The sequence below is a fragment of the Centroberyx affinis genome, unplaced genomic scaffold, assembly GCF_046629955.1.
Source record: "Centroberyx affinis isolate AG114_WGS23_722 - 3 ecotype Tasmania unplaced genomic scaffold, CSIRO-AGI_Caff_v1 ptg003686l_1, whole genome shotgun sequence".
Classification (NCBI taxonomy): domain Eukaryota; kingdom Metazoa; phylum Chordata; class Actinopteri; order Beryciformes; family Berycidae; genus Centroberyx; species Centroberyx affinis.
The window spans coordinates 1-21,430 of NW_027281581.1; the positions used below are offsets into that span (position 1 = coordinate 1).

General features: G+C 40.1%; 1 protein-coding gene across 1 annotated transcript; it reads left to right on the forward strand.

Moving 5' to 3' along the window:
* The first annotated feature begins 2,778 nt into the window (after window positions 1-2,778).
* On the forward strand, window positions 2,779-12,858 carry LOC139661968 (potassium channel subfamily K member 10-like). Its single transcript, XM_071540558.1, has 5 exons — window positions 2,779-2,920; window positions 7,521-7,681; window positions 9,435-9,627; window positions 11,080-11,222; window positions 12,151-12,858. Exons 1-5 carry the CDS (start codon window positions 2,779-2,781, stop codon window positions 12,856-12,858), a joined length of 1,347 nt encoding a protein of 448 aa, XP_071396659.1.
* Window positions 12,859-21,430: the final 8,572 nt, after the last annotated feature.

A 21,430-nucleotide genomic window follows, 5' to 3' on the forward strand; every position in this document is an offset into this window, starting at 1 on the left:
GTATCATAGCTTTTTACCCTTTTTACCGTCTCTTATCAGCTATGATACAATATATAATTTATAAACAAATGATTTTATATTACACAAACTAATGATAAAATAACATAAATTATAGCATTACTAATAATTAGTAAACATTATTAATGATCATTTCATTGTTTGTTAACAGTAAAATAACTATTAACTAAAGTTTAATTAACTATCAATTTACCATTTATTAATGATGGTTATTATAAAGTGTTACCGACATTAGAGATCTGCAGACACTGTTCACTGTTCTGACACTTTCAAAAAGCAGTTTACTTTGTGATTTTGCTCTGTGAAAGTTGCTATATAAATAAACTTTACTTACTTCACAATACGAGTAAAAACATTTGCACATATGACACATTTTGCATCGCTGCTTCATCAGGTTTACTCATCGTGATTGATGCTATATTACGCAACTTATCGCCTTTAGGCAGCAAAGTGTATTGTTAGTCCCGCCCTCCTCTCCTCTCCTCAGTTCAAGTTCCTGCCCCAACGCTTGTCACTCTTGCTGATGAGCTATCTACCTTGACGCAGCATCTAGCCCGAGGCTGAGGTAACCGACATCCATAAAGCCTCCACAGGCAAGAAGAAGACGGCAAACACCAGCAATCTGCAATACAAAAAGCAATGCTGATGCTCACTGTGTTTTTGAAAGGGCCTTGACTGCCGTAGGCTTGGCTTTGCTGTTCCAGTGTTTCTTAATGCTTTACGCCATTGTTGCTATGAATTCCCTATAGTGTGGCCACTAGCCTCACTTTGATAGTCACAACTCTGGCCACACCCATACGACACTTGCCCACAGCAAATGATAAACACCCCAAAACATCGTTAAAAAGCCAATTTCAGACAAATGGAGGGACTTACACATGTACACACGGGGTCACAGACAGATATTATATACTAATAATGTATGTATATCCTTGTGGCAGTGTGTGGCTGGAACGCAGGCTGGAGAGACGAGGGGCGGCTCTGTCAATCAGCAGGTGCAGCTGCAAGGAGTTACACTAATGAGTTGGCAGTGTGTTTATGCGCTCTCTTGCAGTGAGATGGGGTGTGACGCTCAGACACCACCACCTGCCGTCTGAAGACATATCAGACTGTTCTTGGTTATTTGAGTTTATGGGAGCTTTGGCTCTGGACTCAAGTGTTTTGTGTTCTTGGTAATAAAGGTGGTGTCCAATAGGGATGGGACGATATGCTTATGTCACGATACGATTCGATACGATTCGATACGTGGTACGCGGTTCACGATTCGATACAACCACAATACGATGTAATAAATAAAAGTTCAATGGCAACAAAGTCTGACTGTGCAGAATAATGTTTATTTCTAGCAATGCCATTGTCTTGCTAGAATGTAAACAACAATTTAAAAATGTCATTACAAAGTGCAAATAATATAATTTGGATGGAGAGCTTGTGAAATTGTGATGGGCAAGCCGTCTCATTTGTGATAAAAAAAACAGCAGAATAAAATGTAGCTATAACACAGCGATTAATTTTTCTGCCCCACGATACGTATTGTCACATTTTTGTATTGCGATATATTGACTTTCGATATATTGTCCCACAGCTAGTAGGGCTGAAAGATATTGACAAAAATTTGAATTGTGATTCATATCATCACAAGTTTTTCTTATCATAAATTTTTTAGAACTTTAAAATTGTTTAAAGAAAAGTGATTTTGTTAAAAAAAAATGCAAGTAGAGGTGCAAGTGCAAGATTTACTGAGTTTGAGTCTGATGAAAGGTTTTCACCAATATTGTACTTGATTCATGGACCAAAGTTCAGAGCTCTAAAACACCTTGTTTTGCAAGGTGCAACCTTGTTTTCACCTTGTTGCACTAATCCTTTGTGTCCAAGCAAAAGTCATCCTCAGCCTTTTGTATGCGCGTTACTGAAAAAAAGTTTTATATTGCAGCTTCAAGTCTGTGGCAAGCCTAGAGTTTCCCCATTGTTTTTTTCTCCCTCTGGATGAGGTAGACCAGTCGTGTCCTTGTCGCTTTGCCCTTCAGCCGGCCACACACCTATCCCTCACGCCCTGAGAGCGGCTCCGTACACTGAGGCTCCATCTGCTGCGACGGCCGCTCGCAGGGCAGACTGGCGCTGAGTGTGACGGCTGCTCCGGACGTCGGCCCCGCCTGCCCCGCCTCCTCCATGCCCTCCCGGTCCCTCTGTCGAGCTGATTCACTGTGCAGAGGCAGCGTCTGCGGTGAAGCGGCCATAACGTCACGTAGCTGGATCAACAAATGTAATGGATTGGAAAAGTCTGATGAATCTTGTGTTGTTGTACACGTGGTGTAGCGGTGAGGCATCGTGTGTTCATATTATGCTAATTGCAGCCACGCAATTATAGTAGCGGTTCATTACGGATAAAAAAGCAATTATATTATAACCTGATGCAGTGTCTAATGTGTCTAGACTTGTGTGTGTGACTCCAGGTATGTGAGTAATGCTCACTACAGACATAACTACACAGCTGCAGCAGTAATAACAGCAAAAGCAACATTATCAGCAACAACAACAGCAGTAAATATAAAGCGGTTGAAACCACTTGGTCATGCAAACTCACTCCTTAGCTGAAATACTAATGCTTTGCTACTTGAACTGAATCCTTTTGAAACCGATAGACCTTGAAAAGTAGGGGGTTGGTGATTCAAGCCGGGTCAGCAGCAGATGCTGAATGCAAAATGCCTTCCATCTGTTATAGACAAGATCATCAAAACGTTCAGCAGCGCAGGAAGACCGATGTGCCTCTCTGTCTGTTCGCAGCACTCTGTGGATGCGGTGAATGCCGGGGTGAATCCTGTCGGTGACACGTCCTACAACTCCAGCCACTGGGATCTGGGCAGTGCCTTCTTCTTCGCTGGAACTGTCATCACAACTATAGGTACTGTAATTAATTAATTATCTATCTATCTATCTATCTATCTATCTATCTATCTATGAAAATGGTCTACACAAGACAGGGGAGTGGCACTTTCTAATCAAATGTGATAAATACAATAAAATTAGATGACAATTTATTCCCAAAATAAAGCTTCATGATACCTACCACGTTTCAACTGGAACTTTGGCAATATTATGTTTGCTGCAATTTCATGCCAATAAAGCATTATTTTACTGAAATGAACTGAACTGAATGTGTTGTCCATGATATACACTACCAGTCAAAAGTTTGGACACACCTGACTGAATGTACTGTGTTTTTCATTCTCTTAAAGCCATTTTGATCTAAAGGCTTCTGCTTAAACGCTTGAAATTAGTTTCTTAGACAAATATGAAGTGAAGTTGATCCTATGTATGAATTTCTTTCCAAAGCCTTTGCCTTTCCATCAAGGCAAAGGGCGGCTACTTTAAAGAATCTAAAATATAAGATAGTTTTGATTTTTGTGTTGTTTCATAGTTTTGATGTCTTTACTATTATTCTAAAATGTGGAAAATAGTAAAAATAAAGAAAAAATGTGGTGTGTCCAAACTTTTGACTGGTAGTGTATGATGCACGATGTTCTCTGTGCTGGCCGTGCAAAATGAATTTCCCTGTACTGAATCTGGTATCTATCAATTTGTGCCATTGGGAATTTATTGACTTCCCATTATCTGCTCTTCTACACCATTCAACCCTTTGTTAATCCATTTTCAGAGGAAGAAGAACTAAGATTTTTCTGTCTCAAACAGTGGAAGTAGTTGACCGTCTCTTTCCGACGATAGATTTGGAAATAGTTTGTAAGCATTAGTCATCCATCAAATGAAATAAAGTGAGCTGCCTGGCTCCTCCTAGCCTCCTAATCTACTGTCAAAGTGAAAGATGGTCCACATTATCTCCCTAATTACTGTCAAATGTGGACAAAACTGATATTTCACCTCAACTTTCTTTAAGCTATTTATTATGTGTACATTATACATTTTAGGCATTTAACCAATGCCCTTATCCAGAGAGCTGATACTAGTACTCAGTGTGTGTGCAACGGTCAAAGCTCACTGACAATAGATGTATCTAAACATTCATGGAACCCTACACTGCAAAAAAGTCATTTAGCCTCATATTGAACCTTCAAATCCTATTTTTCTTAAATAAGAGAACAATTCTGCCAATGGGGTCAGATATCCACATTTCACTTTTCCACGTTTCAGGAAAAATCAATATCAATATCTTGAAAGTCAGAAAAAGGCAGATCACTGCACTACTACAAAGAAAATGACACTTGATTCTACAAAATTCTTGAAACAAATTGATTTGCATTGGAAACAAGTGAAATTATCTAACGCCATTGGCAGATTTTTTCTCTTGTTTTAAGAAAATTATGATTATAGGACTCAACAATAGACTAAATGAATTGTTAAGATGGAGATTTTTTTTGCAGTGTACAAGGCTCATATATGATAGATAAGTGCTAGGAAAAGAAATGAGAGCTGAGGAGAGAGGGAGATTTGTTTTACTTCAAGACAGCAGCATATTGGAGTAAAGGGGATGTGATTCAGAGGATAGGGGTGGGTCGACGTTCAGCATTTCTCGAAAAGATTAGTTTTCCGGTTAAAACGGAATTATTTAAGCTGCACTAAATGAGATTTTAATGTAAAATACACCCATCTAATCAGCCAGATCACAAAGTGGGGCTGTAAGACTGAAGATCCCATCCTTCCTAATTGATTTGCCCTATTTGGCCAAATTAAATTCTTGTGTCGGGTATTTACACTTCTCCGTCCAGAGAAAGCTGGACTCACCAATGTCAGATCTTTTGCCACTCTCATCCGTTTGGTATCTGTCGGTATAAAGCATCGCAAACTGGCCGGGTTGGTGAACACGAGCGATACTGTGTGCGGTTTATGATGTCACCTTACAGGATTTTTGGGGGTTTTGAAGTCTGCAGAGAGTATGTCATCATGTGATTTATATTGTGAATTTAAAGAGGACTTTAAGTTTGAAAAGTACCTACTTTGTGAAAACAGGAGGTATGGCCAGGCTATTTGTAATTTTCCAGTTTCTAATAGCAGAATTCTCAAAATAACAGGAAGATACAAAGGTCTGGAAAGGAATAAAAGGTTTTGTAATTTATGTAATGACAACCGTCTGGGGGATGAATATCACGTTTTGTTTGAATGTAAAAACACAAGCATTGTTGAGAATAGAAAGAAGTACCTGCCAAAATACTTTGTAAACCATCCGTCTATGTTTAAACTTATATTATTATTGCAGACAGATAAACTAAGGATAGTATGTAAACTGGGTGCATTTTTGAGTAATGTTCTGCCTCTCTTTAAATGACTTAATTTGTGCTAAAGATCTGTTCTGGTTGTTTACCATTGTACTGCTGTTTTGTTTTATGTTTGTACTCCATACCACGATGGGTGGTCTAGAGCAGAGGATCTCAATTGTTTTTCAGCCAAGGACTCCTTACAAGATAGAGAATATACCGGGGACCCCCGCATTCAATTAGAATCATTCAATTAGCTGCAAGTAACACTGTGCCTAAACAAAATATCAAAGGGAAATCAAGAGAAAAGTGCTAATTTGAAGTGCATTTCAGAACATACACACACACACACACACACACATACATATCAAGATAGTGAAGTTAGAAGATAGTGAAGTGAAGATAGAGAAGTGTTTCACTCTTAGTTCATATGTAATGATTGATAAAAGTCTAATCATAACAACCCTAACCCTAACCCTAACCATAACAAACTGAACACATGCCTGCATTGCAATTGGACTCATCCAATTGAACCGCAAATTTAGACACTCTCAATCTTTCCAGGAGTTGTGACTTGATATCAGAAGACATGGCCTCTTCTGTACACTTCTTTTCACGGACCCCCTGGTAGAGTGCCACGGACCCCACTTTGAGAACCACTGGTTTTGAGTAAATAAAATCTGAATCTGAATCTGAAGCTGAATCTGCAAAATCGAAACAATTACCTCTTGCTGCCATTTGGGGCCGCCAATGTGCAAAGTTGCATAGGACGATTTAGACAAGTGATTTGGAATAACAATAATAAAATGAAATATCTAGGATCCCTGCACATGCATTTCAGTGTTTGTCTTCTATCGGTATTACTGCACAAAACGCTATAAGCCATACCTTTTAAAAAATTCTGTGAGCGTCCCAGAGCCAAAATCATTCAAATGGAGTGCTGGCTTGTGTTTCCTTATCACCTAATGCTTCTTCCCCTGCTTCCTTGTGCCAGTTATTGCGTCCATGTGGCACGCTGCTCAGGCCGCGCCGTACAGAGTGAGAAAAACGTGGGAGGGTGAAACTATCACTCAGGGAAAATACTTCATATCGCATACTTAAAATATGTCAACGGTCACTTGTCCTAATGGTCGATTATTTCGATCCGAGCTATACTTCGAAGCTTATGGGAAAACGGAGACTACACTTTTTTTTCCCGGTCACACTTCACACCCGTTTTTTACATCGAGTTTCATCATCCATTGTTCCGCCTTTGAGCCTTGTGACAATCCATCTCATGAGCAATTTGAACAGCACCTCCTGAGTCAGAATAGCCTGCTGTCCCCAGTTTGACGGATTGGCACAAGTGTTTCCCTCCCAGAGCTTCTTCTAAAAAAGTAATATACTGTTATTGTAAAATTCTTTCATATTCACCTCCAATCGTAGCAATAACTTGGAGTAGATTACAGTATTACATCCTGGAGAGAGTAGAGTAGAGTGTCCTGGTACATTTTTATAGTACATTTCTTTTTACAGGCTCCCTCAAGTGATTTTTGTTAACCAGGCAACCGTCTCTTTCCGCTCAGATGATTCAAAGTAATTGGCACCATGGATACATTTTGGCTGCAGTTTTGTATTCATAATTGATTTTGCTGTAATTACTTTTAACCCTCCCTATTGTAATTACTTTTGAACCTCCCCCGCTTGTTATTATTGCAGCTTTTGCTGTAACTACATGTTTTACAGTGTATTAAGCATTTTTAATTTATTTTGTCTACTCTTGTTTTATCTTTATGCAAAACACAACTGCTTCGACTTATGCATTGCTTACTGTGTGTTGTTTTTATTGTTTTTGTGTAATGCACTTTGTTAACTCGCCTTTTTTAAAAGTGCTATACAAAGTCACAAAGTTTTATCATTATTATTTTATTTTCAAGTGATGGTGTTGATTTATTGTCAGATAGTTTATATCTGTCACTAAAAAGAGAAACTTCATGGGAATTATTGACTATTTTTAAGAGATTATTGATATTTTCTTTGCTGATACAATTCATGGAGTATTGTCAGACAAGATTTTTGTATGTTTAATTCCTTTTTCTTCGGTTTCATTATATCGGTACAGCCCACTGAGGTTTACCCTAACCAAAGAGATTATTTCTGCCTCCGAGAACTTTTTGTTTATCTAAATCTTTAAGCTGCCAGCTGCTCAGCTGTTTCATCTCCACATATCAGACTATGAAATATGTGCTGATCCAATCACCACGGTGTGAAAACCCTGTAAAAACTTCCCTCTCTTTCTCTCTCTCCTCCTCCTAGGTTACGGTAACATCGCCCCGAGCACCGAGGGAGGGAAGATTTTCTGTATTCTGTATGCAATATTCGGCATCCCACTGTTTGGATTCCTCCTAGCGGGCGTCGGGGACCAGCTGGGGACCATATTTGTTAAAAGCATCGCCAAGGTGGAGAAGATGTTCAGGGTGAGTCATTAATAACACGACTGCTTCAATTTCTTGGAGATATTACAGTTATGTTATTAATCCCTTTGACTTGTCTGATATGTCTATTTGTATTCTAACATGGTGGGGTTTTTTTTAATCATGGGTGGGGAAATAAGGTTGTTAAGACAGCAAATGTAATATTATTCAGCAGGGAAAAAAGACAGAATAAAAGTGCAAAAAAAATATGAAATATGTAATAGAAACAGTAGAAATGAACATAAGCTGCTGAAAATTTAAACATGTTAAGTAGACCATAGGGGTGGAAATATGGGGAAAGCATGAATTACTTACAAATATGGATTAAGTTAGTCGTTACTATAGTTACTCACAGTTGTTACTAGCACTTGTGGATGATGAGGCATTTAAACCACTTCTGACCCACACCAGACAGTGTACACACACATTGACAGCCTACTAAAAGACAACATTTACTGCTATCAGTTTTACAGCTGCCATTTGGAGTTTGAGTGTGTCCCCCATGTTGATGTTGAATAAAACTCACACAGATTCACAGGCTTGCACACAGCTAAAGATTTGGCTGCCAAATGCAGTGATATGTTCCGGGGCTGGAGCGTCCGGAAAGAGAAAGTTCATGTGATACTGCAAAGAATATGATAAGGCAATGATGATCTACCTAGTCTACCATTTGAATCAGCTTGTAGTGAATGGAGGAGTCCTGTCACAGCGCACCAAATATGTGTCACTTGCCTTTTGTCAGATGGAAGAACATTTGGAGCACTAAGTCATGAGTTGTGCTTTATGGTAGACAAACTTCATGTAGGCTATAACTCTATTTAATAGCCATAGGGCTACGCAACAAACGTGAAATGGAACAGTAATATGGGTGACACTTTACTTTTATTAAAAGGACTCAGCAAGCTACAGTGTGTCAATAAAGATTTAAAAAATAAGAAAAAAAGTAGGTGATTACATGAAATCGGTGAACGGCCCCAAAAACCCTGATCGGAGCATCCGTATCCGATCTCATGCTTGGAAAGACTAACATAACAAAATGAACCGAGGGCAAACCGCAGTCTGGACTGATGCTCATATTCAGCTATTTCTTCATGTGTTCTTAATTGGTATGAACACCAGAGAAGGTTAATTACGGCAAAAAGCGCAGACAAGTTCACCATGTTTAGCTAAATGCTTACAGGGACTGGAATCACATTTGTTTTGACTGTTTTGCTCTCCGCTGCCAAAATCTCTAAGGACTCTGCTCAACAAGTGCGACCTACTTGTGAGTCTGTGTGATTTTTGTTTACAAGTCTGGGTTCGCTTGTAATTGGGCAGTGTGAATCTAAAACAAAGCAAATACAAAGAAGGCAACAAAGTAAAGTTTTCCACTATGACTCAGACCAAAGAAAATGAACTGTAGGTGTGATTGCACCCTATGCTTCCACTCCTTCACTTCTGCCTTATCAGCGGGGCGACAGATGAACAGGACCACCTGTGGAGGTAGTTGGCTTTTAACTAATGAACCTCCTTCTCGTACCCAAATTTAGCTGATAGAGTATTCTCATCATAATCTGTGGTCACGCTGATGAGTTAATAATGCCACCTCGCCTGAGTCACGACAGTCCTCTCTCAACTCTGTGGGGTCACCGCCAAGGAGTGAAAACACAATTAGCACCCCGCTGAAGATTGCATTGGTATTGTGGCTTCCATTGCTCACTGTGTGTGTGTGTGTGTGTGTGTGTTTGCGTTTGTCTCTGTCACTTTCCCATCACAGCGTAAACACAACCAGATCAGTCAGACTAAAATCCGCGTGGCCTCCACTCTCCTCTTCATCCTGGCTGGCTGCATCCTCTTCGTCACCATCCCAGCCGTCATCTTCAAACATATTGAAGGCTGGACGGCACTGGAGGCGATTTACTTTGTTGTCATCACTCTGACGACTGTTGGAATAGGCGACTATGTGGCAGGTGAGAGCTCATCGTTCATTATTTCGCTCATTACTGGGTTGCTGATGCTGATTTTGAAGCATTCAACCACACAAAGAAAGGCTTCAGACCTGTTTAAATTCTCACACCCTAACCCTTTAACCCTTTTACCCTTTAACCAATCAACAACAAATTCACTACCAGTCAAAGGTTTGGACACACCTGATTGAATGTACTGTGCTTTTCATTCTCTTAAAGCCATTTTGATCTAAAGGCTTATGCTTAAATGCTTGAAATTAGTTTCTTAGACAAATATAAATAGTGAAGTTGATCCTATGTATGAATTTCTTTCCAAAGCCTTTGCCTTTCCATCAAGGCAAAGGGCGGCTACTTTAAGATAGTTTTGATTTGTTTAACACTTTTTTGGTCCCTGCATGATTCCATTTGTGTTATTTCATAGTTTTGATGTCTTTACTATTATTCTAAAATGTGGAAAACAGTAAAAATAAAGAAACATCAGAATAAGGCTTTATTGTCCCACAAGGCGAAATTTGTTTGCAATCAGGACCAGACAACAACACAACTGACACATTAGAAAAACAATAAAACACAATAAAGGGACAATAGCAACAGAAAGAGACAATAAAAAGTAAGACAGTGGGGCAAAACCCGAACATTACTTGAGATCGTTAAAAATGCAATGCAGATTAATAAGAAAAACAAACAAAAAATATTGAATAATAAAATAATAATAAGGGCATTTGGGCCTCTTGTTTCTCGGATCCAATTGATAACCTCGCTACCATTATATAATAATATATGTACCATTATACTATGTATAATACTATTTACTATTTTTACATATACAAATGATTAACAATCATCTCAAACATCTCATCTCAAAACTAAACTCAAAACCTGGTGCATGGAAAGTGAGAGTCAATTTCTAATCAATGATTTGGTGTTTTATTATGTGTTCCCCTGTAGCAGCACTCTCCTGTCATTTGCTTTCTGATAGTAATATTCTGCACAACAGCTGCTACACACAGTCAATATTCAGGAAGAGGAAAGCCTGTATTACATGCAGCGGCTGGGCTCAGGACCAGTTTGGGCTTTCTTTCAATCTTGTGTGATGAGGTTTCCACAGTGGGTGGGTTTTATGTGTGATGGATGAAGGTCTCTCCGCGGTCTTGTGACGTTCGCTTAATGTGAAAAGCGGTTGTTGTTTATTGCTTTATTGAAATGGAATCCATTAATATACTTACACAGCCCGCACTTGCTGGCGGTGTCTGCACCTTAAAGATGATTTCTGACTTGACTTTGACTGCAGAGCGAAAAAAATTAAATCGCCTGTCAGAGAAATATATCTCTCATTGTCTGCGTCTGGGCTTCATCCCTTGAAATGTTCAGGTGGAAATTGTAGAATGAAAAAGGCAATGCATGCCGGCTGCTGCAAAATAATGAATATTTCATCATTTTTATTTTCCCAAACAGGGGGAGACCGCAGGATTGAGTACCGTAAGTGGTACAGACCGCTAGTGTGGTTCTGGATCCTGGTTGGTTTGGCCTACTTTGCTGCGGTGCTGAGCATGATTGGCGACTGGCTGAGGGTCCTGTCCAAGAAGACAAAAGAAGAGGTATGCTTCCATATTTTCTGGGTAATGTAACTTGACCATTGTGTGTGCCATTTGGCGGGATGCATTTATCCAAACCGCCACAATGGCGTACATTTTCAGTGTGGGTGGCCCCTGCGGGAATCAAACCCTTGACCCTGGCATGTTCTACAGGGAATGGGACCTCTTCCCACAGCTGTGCTAGTTACACGCTCTATCTGTTATATGAGGTATATGGGACCACATTTTGTTTTCAGTTCAACTGTGAAATGGGCAGCACTCTTGTTTAAGCTCGACCCTCTTTTGATTTGATCATTTACCATCGTGAGAGTTTATCATTATGTATTTTCCAAGCCTAGTGTTTATGATGTGCTTCACATCCAAAATACATACATTTTAATACATACAAATAGCTTTGGGCTGGTGTAAATAGATTAAAACCAGTTTGATATATGGCCGAATACCGATTTACACCGGTAATACCGACTTAGACCACTGGGTGGCGGATGTAAGTTCCTCCTGAGCAACAGCGGTTTGTTTTAAATGAATAGAAGAAGGACTCAGCAGCCGTTATAGCTGTGCAGCCCACAGCCTGTGAACGTTTTTCATGCTCAGAGAAAACTTGAAGCTTCGTGTATGAACGAAAATAATCCTGTTTACCTGTTGCATATTACCGTACCCAGGGTTTTTCCTGCATAGAGAATATTCTGGCGGCCACCAGTTTGATTTTCTGGAAATTTTTAAGATGACCCTAACCCTATTACAGTAGTATTTTGCATCATGATATATTTATGTGCCAGAGACTTGAGTAGGAGGAGAAAAGTTCTATCATTGTTGTTGCAATTCCTACTAGTTGCCAGGGTCGAGAAAGGTCAGGTTTAATTTATTAATTATGGAAAGGACCTTGTGCCTAGTTATACTATGATTAAAGCAATTATAATCTGTGTCCCAGGTTGGAGAGATAAAAGCCCATGCGGCAGAATGGAAAGCGAACGTGCGAGCAGAGTTCCGGGAGACGCGTCGGCGTATGAGCGTGGAGGTTCACGACAAGCTGCAGCGAGCCGCCACCATCCGCAGCATGGAGAGACGCCAGCTGGGCCTGGACCAGCGCGCCGTGTCCCTGGACATGCTTTCCCCCGAGCGCCGCGCCGTCTTCAACAGCCTGGACACCAACCGCCTGGACACCAACCGCCTGGACGCCAACCGCTACAAGACGTCCTCCCAGGAGAGCATCGACACCAAGCTGAACAATCTGCGCCTACGCGGGGCCGAGCAGTGCGAGCGGCGCTCCAGCCACCAGACCACGTCCGAGGACAACATTTTCAACCGCCTGGGCTCCGTCACCAAGCTGACCAAGCGCAACAGAAACCGAGACCTGAAGAAGAACATCCCCGACGAGGCTCGCCGGCCGCACAGCGAGGCCTACGGCTGCAGCACGCCCACTTTTGGCTGCAGCACGCCCACCGCGGAGGAAGGGAAGAGGAAGGATGAAGGGGAGGATGAGAATGAAGACAAGGAGTGCAACACTAGTCTGTCTGATTTCCCGCTGTTTGTGGAAGTGTGCAAGCCGCAGAATGGGTTTATACCGGCGCAGACCAAAGAAAATGAGAGCGAGAAAACACTTGAAGAAACAGAGCTGCATATTCAGATGGGCCCATAGACCGTCCATTACTCCTCGAAAAAGGAGGTTTTAAATCCCACCATTAAGTGCCTTATCTCTCTCTTATTCCTGTGTGTGCTTAAGCAGGGGCAACACCTGTCCCTTTGTGCTATATACTGTAATGTTCAAGTATTCACTGTGCCCTATTGATCTGAAGGAAGGACATTGTGTTGGCTTCATCACTATCCACTATATGCTGGTAAGACTTGGTGAGATTTTGTGCATTTTTGCTATACCAAATGATGGTTATATTCTTTGAACTAAGAGGAAATTAATTTTAAAGGCTAGTTTGTTAGCCACACCCGGTGTATTAGCTGTTAGCTGTATTAGCTGTGAGATGCAGGGGGCTTGATGAAAGCAGACAATGCAATAAATTATCTTCTAAATTCGAACCGTGCAGGTCGCTTTGGAAATCGCTCAAAAAAACGTCATAAATTAGAATGATAACTCTACTGGATCTGACGTTGACTTCTGCTCCCTGTAAGAAGAGTCAGGATTGATGGCTGCCAGTGAGATGAGGCAAATTCATGCAGTGGCAGACTTCAAGAAGTGTCTTGAATTGTTTTAAATTGACTCATGCATGTGGATCTACAACTTGGTGCTGTGCTTCAATATATGGTTGAAGTCAGACGATAACAAAAAACAAAAAAAAAAAGCCGCTGCGGAAGAGTAGAACAGCGAAAAACACCAGAGAAGTTCTTGTTAAATGTAACACTTCCACTATGTGTTTGTTCTCATGTTTTTCCCATTTTGACTCAAAAACTAAAAATGCATTTGAAAATGAATGAAAATGATTAAAAACATGCCACATGTTGTCTGTGCATGGTCCCAGAGCTAAGCTGTTGTCTGAGTACAATGTACCAATACGCTACCTAGATCATGACCTCTTCTAACACTATCTCAGGGCTTGTTGTCCTAACGTTTGTTGTTGACATGTATGTCTGAGGAGTGCTGCATTCACACTTTAAAAAGACGAGGGACTTTGGTTGCACTTGTGCTCTATGAAAGTGACATTGTACGACAATAGAACGGAAGATAAGCCATAATGCAAGAGGAGGGACTATCCTAAATATTGCGTACAGAATATCGGTGACGTGATGGACAACTTTGAGATTATAACAGGCGCTGCTGGTAAACAGAGAAATTTTGGCTCATCAATTAGAGTGGTAAGGTTGAATGCAGTGTGTTGAGCTATACTTGAATTGAGTGTACCATTTTATGCCCACAAAGTACAGTACATTTTCATACCTGTCTTGTACCGTTAAGGGGAATGACACTTTGTGCATAAACTATGTGAGCTTTGTCACTGATTGTACCACACTAATATCACATTAATAACTTTCTCTTTTTCACATACAGACTTCCCCATCCTCATATGAACGTACTCACACCGTAACTCCTTCATCTATGTTCACTGTCTCTCCGATCCCACTGTTCACATTACTATGGGTGCAGCGTTAGCCTAGTGTGAATGCAGCAAAGGACTAGCAATGTGTGTTTTGAAAACGCTTCTAAGAATTACACAAAAAAAAAAGGAGTCTTAAGCTTAAAAAAGAAATTCAAGACATGGAACAAAAAAGCATGCTATATTGCAGAAATATATTATGATGTATATGGTATTGATTGTATACCACCACATGCTTCAGAGGACAATGCTTACCATAGCATTTTGTTTTCTTACCTGCCTGTGTTGAGGCGGCACAGGCAGCACGTGCTCAGTATTTGGACGTTGTTCACAGTATTACTTGTGCAACCATTACATTAAATGTAGTGATTGCCTTTTTTGGAAATAAAGATCACTGGACGAAGTGCTATTTCTGAGTTTCTCATCAGTGTGTGGCGGTGCATTTTGATTTCCTTGGGTGATTTTGTGTCTCGTGTGCCCCCCACTCTCTCTCTCTCTCTCTCTCCCAGCGATATACTTATCAGAGGCTTTAATCAAGACGGAAAAAGGACGTATCGCTTTCGGTGTCATTGCCTGTGACCTCTCTTACGCTGAAATAATCCCCCGTTTTTGGCCATTCTTTCCTGTGTCTGTCTCCTGGGAAAACTCCTGGGAGAACTTCCACAGAACTGTATCACCTTCAGACGCACTTCCTCACTCGATATCCGATATAGAAACCTCGCTGGTTTAAACAGATCAACACCTCCACTCACACCAGCAAGGTGTAATCATTAGATACTGAGGTGAAACAGCGTTGCATCAGAATTCAGTCGGAACTTTCTTGAGGACTTTTCATATGGATTACAAAGATATGCCTTTTGTACCTTTTATCATGAGTCTAGCGTTACTATTTTTAAAGTAAAAATCCACCCTTAAACACTTAAAAAACAGACAAAAAAAAAAACATACATCGTAATATCAATCAAGCAATTTCAGTTGGGATTGGCCGTGTTGTAGGCAAATGGCTTGTCGTGGTTGGCTGTTTGAGAGAAGGGTGGGAGTTGGTCACACAGTTTTTAAGCAAGCTGGTTACAGTGGCCATCAATCGGCCAATCAGAGCCCATATTCCCACTGCATTTCTCTCTCCACTTCAAGTGGCAGAAAAAAAACAAAACAGAGGAATGACATGAGCCTACTTTAAAAACGTCCCGGTCTTCAAGAGTCTCGGTTTGAACACAGTTTATTTCTTTGTGTTAATGTCCATCCAGATAACTTAATTTTAGCTGAGGCTGTGCGGAGAGTTTGGCTAATTGTTGGTTTGACTCTAGCCGGAGCCACCGTGTTTCCCACACATGGGCTTTACCTGGGCAGTAAGACTGACATTGACATCAAATTGACATCAAAAAGATAAAGATCGACATCCAATAAATCCATTGTAGAAGAGGCAGAGACCAATTTTGCCTCAATAGACCAGAATGCAAATCAGCCAGAAGACATGTTGCGTTTACGTTACAGTCTTCTGCTGCTGGCCACTAAGCAGCTCTACTGGGGTAATTGGGGGTTAAGTGCCTTGCTTAAGGGGACCTTAGCTGTAGTTGTTCAGAGGAGAACATTAATCATGCACAGTTCCAACCCAAATTTTCCCAGCTGGTCTGTGGATTTGCACTGGCAGCACTCCAGTCAGAAACTTGCTCCTCTAATCCTTAGGCTACTGCCACCTGCTTATGGTATGGTAACCAAGATGTTTTATATTTGCCTAAACCAAACTGTAACCTTAACCCTAACTTTAAATACAGTTGTTTTAGTTTCCTAACCTTAACCCAAATCTTAACCAAAGTTGTTTCAGTTGCCTATAACGTTAGCCAGCATTTAAGTGAAAATGTTGAGTCCGATTTGTGTTATTGTCACAAAATACAATTGGTGTATTATATGTAATCTTCACAAAATTTGTGTCCACAACACGTTATCAGCATTTAATACTTCCTACTCATTTCATGACATTTTATGAGATCACGTTGGTCCTTGAGCAAGACACTGAATCACTGACTCAAACCCGCTTTACTTGTTTCAAGTCACTGAATAGGAACATCAGCTACATGCTTAAGATAGAAAATGTATTTGGCTTTACTCCTGCCACACTTTGAACATAGGCCAATGTGCTAACCTCAGACTTCATGCTGATCAATTACAAGTTAATTGAAGAGGCGTACAGCCAGTGTTTCATAGACTTTACAGTGCCTTCAACACAGGGACATCTCCAAAACAAACGGCTCCAATATCTGTCTTGGCAGTAGCTTTAGTTATTGAGCAGTGAAAAGCTCCCAGACGCTGCAGCCTGTCAGCACTGGCGTCCATTGCCTCCATTAAAGCTGAAAAAGATATAGATTAGTATTAACGTGTAGATTTCCTTCTCAGGTCAAGATAATTTTATTTATAAAGTGCTTTTAAAGAAACAGGTTCACCACAAAGGCAACAGAAGACTTTAGATAAACAGATAAAAGTAACAGTAGCATGTGTTGATGACAGGAGCCCCATAGGCATGACTTTGATTTGAGGGAAAAGTTTGGTAGTTTGACTGAAGTTTCACAGGATTAAACTTTTAAGGACACACTGGGGCGGTGAAGTTAGCACATTTGATCAGCTGACAGCTTGACACGAGCCTACAGATGTAGTATGCCTCATAATTAACAGCTTCAGAGGTGTGGGAAATGTTTTCCTGGGCCCGCATCACATTAGTTTGACATGCACGTGTTTTCTGAATTAATTTTCTCTGCTTGAGGCATGCAGGATATTTCCCTGTGTCTGTACCTGGAGCGGCGGTAGCCTATAGAGCAGTGATTCTCAAGGACCCTAATTCAGTCCACATTAGGTCCACTGACCCCCATTTGATGAGATTTTGTCTCTCTGACCCAAATCTGAGAATATTTGTATTGTTAGATATGATTTTTTTGTCAGATAACAGTGAAGCTATGATCAAAACAGTCATTCTTCTACATTCTCTAATTGTGTTAACTTCTTGTAAATGAAATAATAGTGAAGTTTAACAATTAATCAATTTGCTAGGGACCCCCTGGAACCCCCTCAAGGAACCCATGTTGAGAACCACTGGCCTAGAGGTTAGAGAAGCAAGCTTGTTGGCTTAAAGTGATGTTGAACTTTGGTTTGTATATCTTGGGTTGGGTTGGGTTTCCTGGACATGATAAAACCCCCAAATCAGTGATTCTCTGTTATCTGATGCTCCGGTAGAGGAGATTCGAGAATTTCACACTTCTAGCATATAAACACTTGCGAACAAAGCAGATTCTGACAATATATAAAAAAACTTTCTGCTGATTTTAACTGAATCACTTTCTTTACGGTTTTTAAACCTTTCAGTTAGAACAAGTGTAACACTGAAATTCCTCTGACTGGGTTTCGGTGTTATAGTTTTAATAACATAAAGTGATTCACTTAAAAAAAAATCACTAGTTTTTTTTTAATATATTGTCAGAATCTGCTTTGTTCGCGTTCATTTACTAATCTTCCTGGTGTGAATGTGTGTAACTGTGTGAATATAACATAAAAAATAAAATAACATAAAAAAAATTGTTTGGATGAATCTTCTGACTGCTTCAAACTCCTACAGTGTGACCTCTGAAACTGTATGATGATGTTTTCTACAGGTCAACTAGTGTTGCTGCTGAGCTTCTCTCAGTACACAGTTGCATTGTAAATGTGTCACGACTAAAACTACCCAACACAACATAGGGTATAATCTCAACAAAAGGTTAGTTGAGTCATTTAGTCTCATATTCAGCCTTAAAATCTTATTTTTTTTAAACTCAAGAGAAAAATTCTGCCAATAAGATGAGGTAACTCCATTTGCTTTCAATGCAGTTTCACTAGATTCAGGAATTTTCTAGAAAGTGAGTGTCAGTATCTTGAAACAAGTCAGAATAAGGCAGATCACTGCACTAAAATGACTATTCTACAAATTTCTTTAAACAAATTGATTTGCATTGGAAACAAGTGAAATTATCTAACCCCACTGGCAGATGTTTTCACTTATTTTAAGAAAATTTGGATTTTAGGACTCAATAAGAGGCTAACTGACTTGTTAAGATGGAGATTTTTTGCAGTGTGCAATTCTGCATTAGAAGCCTACACTGTATTTCTGCTTTTAGAAGCACAGTCGAGTTTTACCGGAGTACATTGTGTGGTTGGCCTTGGTCAGAAGCATAAACACCCTTTTCCCTTTAATGCATTTGGATAACACATTAGACGGCCATGTCTTATATTTTGATTCATGTTTGCCCTTCAGTTCAGCAAGGTCTCCCCACTCTCTCTCGTACCTGCATACTTTTCTCACGTAAATGTAAACGTTTCGTTTCAATCTTGCCAGTGAAGTGAGGGAAATCATCGTCTACCATCATGTGTCAGTGTGATTTGCTGCAAAGAGTTTGATCGACAGCTGAAGTGAATCCTACCACCTTGCTATCAGTGCTGTTACTGTGTCTGAATTTGTCAACAACAAGCTCTAAATGCAGTGCAGAACTTAAAAGTGAAACACAGTCCAGCCAACCTTGTCTGTTTCTCCTTCAGCCCCTCTCCCCTCATATCCGTCACAGTGGCCACTGCTTGCCAGACAGGCTGATGGCCAGCTGTGATTGGCTACACAGCCATATGGTCGCCACAGGCCTCAGACTCTATTGACGCTCCATTGACGTTTCATGGTGATGAATGATTCATAATCTTTACCGCATTGGACCCACGGGTGTCTTCACCAGTCGACAAACTTAAAACTAAATGGAATTACATCTTTATCTACTTTAAAAATGTCGTCTTTTGTGGAATTTAACAACATAAATGTCAATTTTGTCCAAAAACAAAAGGGTGGACAAACACATAGCTACATGTGATTGCACATAACACACACACACACACACACATACACACACACACATCTTCAAGAAGTACCTCACGTCACCTCCCTACTGAATGATTCCCCTTTGTATTTTAGCTTCTTTGAAACATATTAAAAATACATAAACTACAAAAAAATATTAAACAATGCATACAAATTTAATGTGACTGACAGAACTAAAACACAGAAAAAGTCCTTGAGAGGATCCGCCAAGCGAATCACATGACATGTGGTGGTGTGGTGCTGTGTGGTTTCCATGGAAACCTTTGTCTGTGTAATATCTCCCCATGTTAATCTCAGCCAATTGGGTCTGGTGAGTCTGTCCACGACCGGCCTAAAAAATTCAGGATCCACCCCCTCAGCTAAAAGTGGTTTCATTCCAAAATGGTTTATCTTATCTGTTTTATCCATAAAGTTCAGGCCTGATTGCCATTGCACAAATACACCAATAACACAGATAATTACATCTCTAATGTGTCACAATTTTGTCGGCTAAGCAAATGTCTTCAGATACCTAAAAGCTTTAAGTGTATTCTATAATGAGTTTTACTGTCATTCTTCATTCCGCAATCATTTTTATATTTCATTTTGAAGAAATAGTGGATGTCATTTGTTTTTCAAATTAAACACTTTTACTGTTTTCCCTTCAGTTCACGGAGGTTTTTCAAGTTTGATCACAGGAACCGAAACACTGATTCAAAGCCATTTAATTTGCCAGCTGCAGCTACATTTAGAGAGAGAGAGAGAGAGAGAGAGAGAGTGGGAGAGAGAGAGAGAGAGAGAGAGAAAGAGAGAGAGAGAGAGAGAGAGAGAAACAGTTGCACAGCCCTGGAACAATCTTTTGATTTACTGCAGTGGATTGAAGTCTCATGAGAGTTGACAGACAAGCAAACAACACACAGGCATGTACGCACACACTCACACACACACACACACACACACACCTACACACACACACACACACACACACACACACACACACACACCTTATATGTCTTATATGTTTGTTACAAAGTAGAGTATGTGATATTTTATCACATATTTTATCATTGATGAAAATGATTTGGCAAATCAATATACAAATTTTATGCAAAGATGTGACGTGATGCGGAGTGGTTTATTTTGCCTTTCTATAGGAAATAATTAATTTATCCATGATTAATTATTGGAAAAGGAGTTTAGAAATGTTCTTTATTTGACAGCAAAAAGACATTTATATTTATTTCCAATGTATACAGGATCCAGTCTTCTGTGACCTTGAAAAGGAATAAGCGGGTAAAGAAAATGAATTAATGAATGAATGAGTAATAATACAGTAATAATATATTTGAGATACATCTTTTCACATTCCACATCATGTCGAGACCCCTCACTAAATAATTTCAAGACCTCCCGAGGAGTCCCTAACCCCATGTTGAGAACCACCAGAAAGCCTAGAAAGTTGTGTGAGAAGTGTGTGTGAAAAGTCTGTTTGCATGGTGTTATCTTACTGCAACAGTGTCGTCCCAGCTCATCCAGAATGCTGCTGCCAGGGTTCAGACCAGGACTAAGAACATGGACCACATCAGTCCAGTGCTGAGATCTCTGCATTGGCTTCCTGTGTGCCAAAGAATTGAGTTTAAAATTCTGTTGCATGTTTATAAAGCACTTAATGGTTTAGGACCAAAATACATTTCTGATCTCCCTCAATGTTATGAATCCGCCAGACCCCTCCGGTCTTCAGGTGCTGGTCTGCTTACTGTTCCCAGGATCAGAACAAAGCATGGAGCTTTTAGTTTTTACGCAACACTCATCTGCACTGTAATATTTATTTATTTTTTTATTTTTCTTTTAAATGTGATTTTAATGCACTTTTCACTTCTTCTAATCCTCTTGCACTGTCTTTTCTTTTATCTTTCGATTTCACTTGATTTGAACTGTACTGGTTTACTTTTTAAGTCTTTTATCGTGTGGATCTCTTTTGCACTTTTTAATTGCAAATTTTTTACCTTTACTGTATTTTTTATTACTCTGTAAAGCACTTTGAATTGCCTCAGTGTATGAAATGTGCTATACAAATAAAGCTGCCTTGCCTTGCCTTGCCTGCCTCTAATAGACCAGGATAACAGCATGCAAATGGAAGTACTAAAATGTACACCCACCCCCTGGATGTTGGATGCTGCAGTATGAAGTGGAGGCATGGCATGTGACACACACACTGTCTATGAATAATCAGTGAACGGAGGGTAAGGAAAAGTTCATCCCTTCTCTGTCGTAAGCCGTTTTAACCAGAGGAGAGGAAACAA

What these genes read in the sequence shown, in the direction of transcription:
- LOC139661968 (XM_071540558.1), top strand. Translation starts at nt 2,779, where the DNA reads ATGTGCCTCTCTGTCTGTTCGCAGCACTCTGTGGATGCGGTGAATGCC. An exon ending in AACTGTCATCACAACTATAG is followed by an intron (nt 2,921 to 7,520) that starts GTACTGTAATTA and finishes TCCTCCTCCTAG; the next exon opens with GTTACGGTAACATCGCCCCG. An exon ending in CCAAGAAGACAAAAGAAGAG is followed by an intron (nt 11,223 to 12,150) that starts GTATGCTTCCAT and finishes TCTGTGTCCCAG; the next exon opens with GTTGGAGAGATAAAAGCCCA.